Here is a 3,777-nt window from a genome sequence, read left to right on the forward strand (position 1 = left end):
CGGGATGCTCAACTTGAGTCTACTCACGGTTGCAAGCATCAGTGCCTAGACTCGGGGGCTACTTCCATCGGGAGCGCTGGACGCGCACCCGATAAAATTATCGGCTCCTCTAGGCCATCATCCGAATCATCGGCTCCTCCTGGGTATCATCCGAATCATCGGCTCCCCTCAGGGCCATCATCTCAATCATCGGCTCCCCTCAGGGCCATCATCTCAATCATCGGCTCCTCGTGGGTATCATCCGAATCGTCGGCTCCCCTCAGGGCCATCATCTCAATCATTGGCTCCTCTGGGATATCATCTGAATCATCAACTCCTCTATCTATGGCATCATCAGAGTCATTGGCATCAAGTTCTCGGAACTTGAAAAAGTCTACGGTGTTTGACTTAGCATTTTTTACACCCTATACATAACTATTTCATATTTATCTACAGGCTCGGGCGCTACTCCCATCGGGAGCGCTAGTCGCGCACCCGATAAAAAATATGGCAACCTCGCCAACAAAGAAGAATAAAGTTGAAGACATCGGCATCAACAATCAAGATCTTCGAGTAGTACAACTTGAGTCTATGCGTGGCTGCAAGCACCCGCCCGTAGACTCGGGGGCTACTCCCATCGGGAGCGCTTCGCGCACCCGATAGAAAGCAACTTCGACTCTACATCAAGCACAAGATTCAACAGATGATCAAGACATTCGGCGAAGACAACTTTAGTCTCTGCCCGAAGCTTCACTTCGGCCAGACACTCGGGGGCTACTGACGTGGGCATAACCCTTCGGGTACTCGACATTGTCATACCCGGTGCAAACTATGAAGCTGGATCAGCACAAGGACTCGACAAGTTGGACCTGCACGCGCCTCAACTTGGACTACAAGGAAAGAAGACTCCAATACGAATCCTACTAGGACTCTTGTAAACCCTAGCTTGGCTGATATATAAAGCCAGGCAGGGGCACCCCTTAGGGACACACAATCAGAAACATAATTTTAGAGGCAACACGCCTAGACACCGCAACCCGCGGATTAGAACTATACTAGATCCAACAACTCCGCCTATGGCGGCCCCCTGTATACATATATTCATATAGTGGATTGCTAGCAGGACGTAGCGACCCTCCACCGCGGGGGCGTGAACCTGGGTACGTCGTGTACCGCCTCGCTCCCGGAACTTCCGTCGTCGCCTTTCTCTAAAACCCAAGCCCCTCATGGTGGGCATTGCCGAGGAACCGCCTCGTCACTCACCGCAATAGAAACAAAAAAGAGAGAGATTTCATACCTTGCCAGCAATCGACGAACACCTGCTGGGCGGCGGCGTCGGAGGGCGGAGCGGCCATCGTGGCCGCAGTAAAAGCCGCCATGGACGCCTTCTTCGGCGGCTTCGCCATGGACAACTTCTTCACAACCGACTTCTTCCTCGTGCGTGGTGCAGGAGCGGCCTTGGATGCGCCTCCCGGCAAGATCATCGACGCATCAGGAGTGGCAGCGCTGACGAGGACGATGTGGGTGCCATGCCGCTTGCATTTGAGGGAGCTGCCGCCGGAGGCGGCCACGAGGACGAGGACGAGCTGGTCGGCGGTGGGGAAGGGCATGGAAGCAACAACGCTCAAATTTCCCTCGCACCAATGCCTTGCAGTTTTGGTGGCCGAATTTACCGACCATCTTAATTTTTTTTTCTATTGATCGTGCAGCTATACGGTGTCTTGGTCTCATCCTTTTTCGGCCAAAACCGTAAACGAATGGTTGTTTAAGGATTCTGCAGGAGAAGAGGTCTGCTGGAGGCTCTTACTCTTTAATCAGCTTGTTTGAGAGAAAATATTTGTGAAGTCCATGATTGTACCCTTAAAGAAAAATGCTACTCAAGTTAATCAATTCATATCTACTGCCATAAGAACAGCTCAAGTGATCAACACTGTCCGTGGCGAGCTCACAGACGAGAACCGTGGGTGCCAGTCGACACCTCAAACCCCAGGCTCGCCGCCGTCACCGGCGTCAGCAAGCTCTCCGGGCCGGCTTCGATCACCTCCACCAGCCGCGGCCAGAGCCTGGTTCCGCCGACGAACCAGGAACCATCCCCAGTCGGGCATGGCACGACCGTGACAGAGGCCGAACCCAGCCGGCCGTGCGGAAGCCACGGTACGACCAGCCTCGGCTTCCCGAATCCCAAATCCCCGTCGATGGTGAACGGCAGCAGCCCCGAGATGACCAGCGCCGGGCTGCCGAGGCCGAGGTTCACCGCCTCCGTCCACTTCCCGCCGTCCTTGTACGCCGCCTTGTTCTCCTCCACCCAGTCCACCAGCTCCTGGAACCTGTCCCTGGTCATCACCGCCGCGATGGCCGCGCCCACGGCACCGGCCACGTCGTGCAGCGGCGCGCGCAGCAGCTCCGCCACGCTCGCCTCCCGGGACGTGTAGGTGACCATGTTCCCTATGTACATGTCCAGCGCGCCGTCCGACGGCTCGACGCACTTCCGGCCGTCGACGATCCACGCCATCCGGCAGCTGGGATCGGACTCCCCGACGGCGCGCGCCAGGAGTTTCCAGACGTGCGCGCACAGCGCCACGAAGCGGGAGGTGCGGCGGCCGCCCGCCGAGGCCGCCCTCTGGAGCCCCACGAGGTCCGCCGCGTCGATGCGGTACAGGCGCCGCTCGATGGCCGCGGCCAGGAGGGGATTGATCATGGTTTCCGGCGTGAACCGCGCGAACTCGGCGTCCAGCGACGGGCTGTACCGCGGCGGCGAGCGCGGGGCGAGCAGGGACCGGTCGAGCCGGGGATCGCGGGCGAGGCCGCCGCCGCCGGTGCGCACCATCTCCGCGAGGCTGTTGAGCAGGAGGATGAACGCCCTGCCGTCGGCGAGGAGGTGGTTGGTGGCGACGGTCAGCGAGAAGCCCCCGCACGCGAACCGGACCAGCTGCAGCGACATGGGGAGGCCCGCGTCGAAGGGGATCTGGATGAGGCCCAGGGACCGGTCGACGCGCGCGAAGTCGACGGCGGCGAGCGGCACGGCGGCGTCGGCGACGACGAGCTCGGCCCCGGCGTTGCTGCAGGCGACCTGGGGGATGTTGGTCGCCGGGTCGCGGACGACGCGGCCCGCGAAGGGGAAGAAGCGGGAGAGGTAGGCCGGCAGGGCGGCGCGGACGGCGGAGAGCACGGCGTCGAGGCCGCACGGCGGGGGGCCGTAGAGGCAGACGAGCCAGATGGGGAAGGGCCCCAAGACGAGGTCGAGGTTGGAGACGGCGTGGACGGCGGGGAAGCCCGGCGGCGGGCGCGAGGCTTGCACCAGTGTCCGGGACGCGATCTTGAGGTCAAAGTGCTCCAGCGGCATTTCGCCGAGCAGCTGGAGCGCGCGCCCAAACTAGTGGGTGCGAGGTGACTCAGACCTGGAGAGTTTGGTCGGAAGTGCCACGATCTCTCTTTTCTGTTGCTATATAGGAGTACTTATCTAGCGTCGACCTCATCAGCGGAAGGAATATGAAGGAGGTGGATAGAGATCAGGTGGGCATGTCACCGTGTACCTCGCGGCCTTCAATCCACCGTTCAACTACCATCCAACGTACGGATAGAGATCAGGCGGCATGTTACCGTGTATCTCGCGGCCTTCAATCCACCGTCCAACCACCATCCAACGTACAGCACAGCACTCCAAGGCAAAAACAACATTCAGAAGAGTCAAAGCAGGACCAGAATTGTGGATAGCGCAGGTTAGCTCCTCTTCTCGCGCGGGAAGGCGGGGAAGAGGGAGGGATTGGCACGGCAATTCGCCGACGCCCCCTCTTCTCG

The 3,777-nt window shown here is 59.8% G+C and overlaps 1 protein-coding gene across 1 annotated transcript; it reads right to left on the reverse strand.

Annotated features, from left to right (window-relative positions):
* Positions 1-1,877: 1,877 nt before the first annotated feature.
* LOC124666396 (coniferyl alcohol acyltransferase-like) lies at positions 1,878-3,360 on the reverse strand. The gene has a single exon (XM_047203730.1). It carries the CDS (start codon positions 3,320-3,322, stop codon positions 1,925-1,927), a length of 1,398 nt encoding a protein of 465 aa, XP_047059686.1. The 5' UTR covers positions 3,323-3,360; the 3' UTR covers positions 1,878-1,924.
* Positions 3,361-3,777: the final 417 nt, after the last annotated feature.

The sequence above is a fragment of the Lolium rigidum genome, chromosome 1, assembly GCF_022539505.1.
Source record: "Lolium rigidum isolate FL_2022 chromosome 1, APGP_CSIRO_Lrig_0.1, whole genome shotgun sequence".
Taxonomy (NCBI): domain Eukaryota; kingdom Viridiplantae; phylum Streptophyta; class Magnoliopsida; order Poales; family Poaceae; genus Lolium; species Lolium rigidum.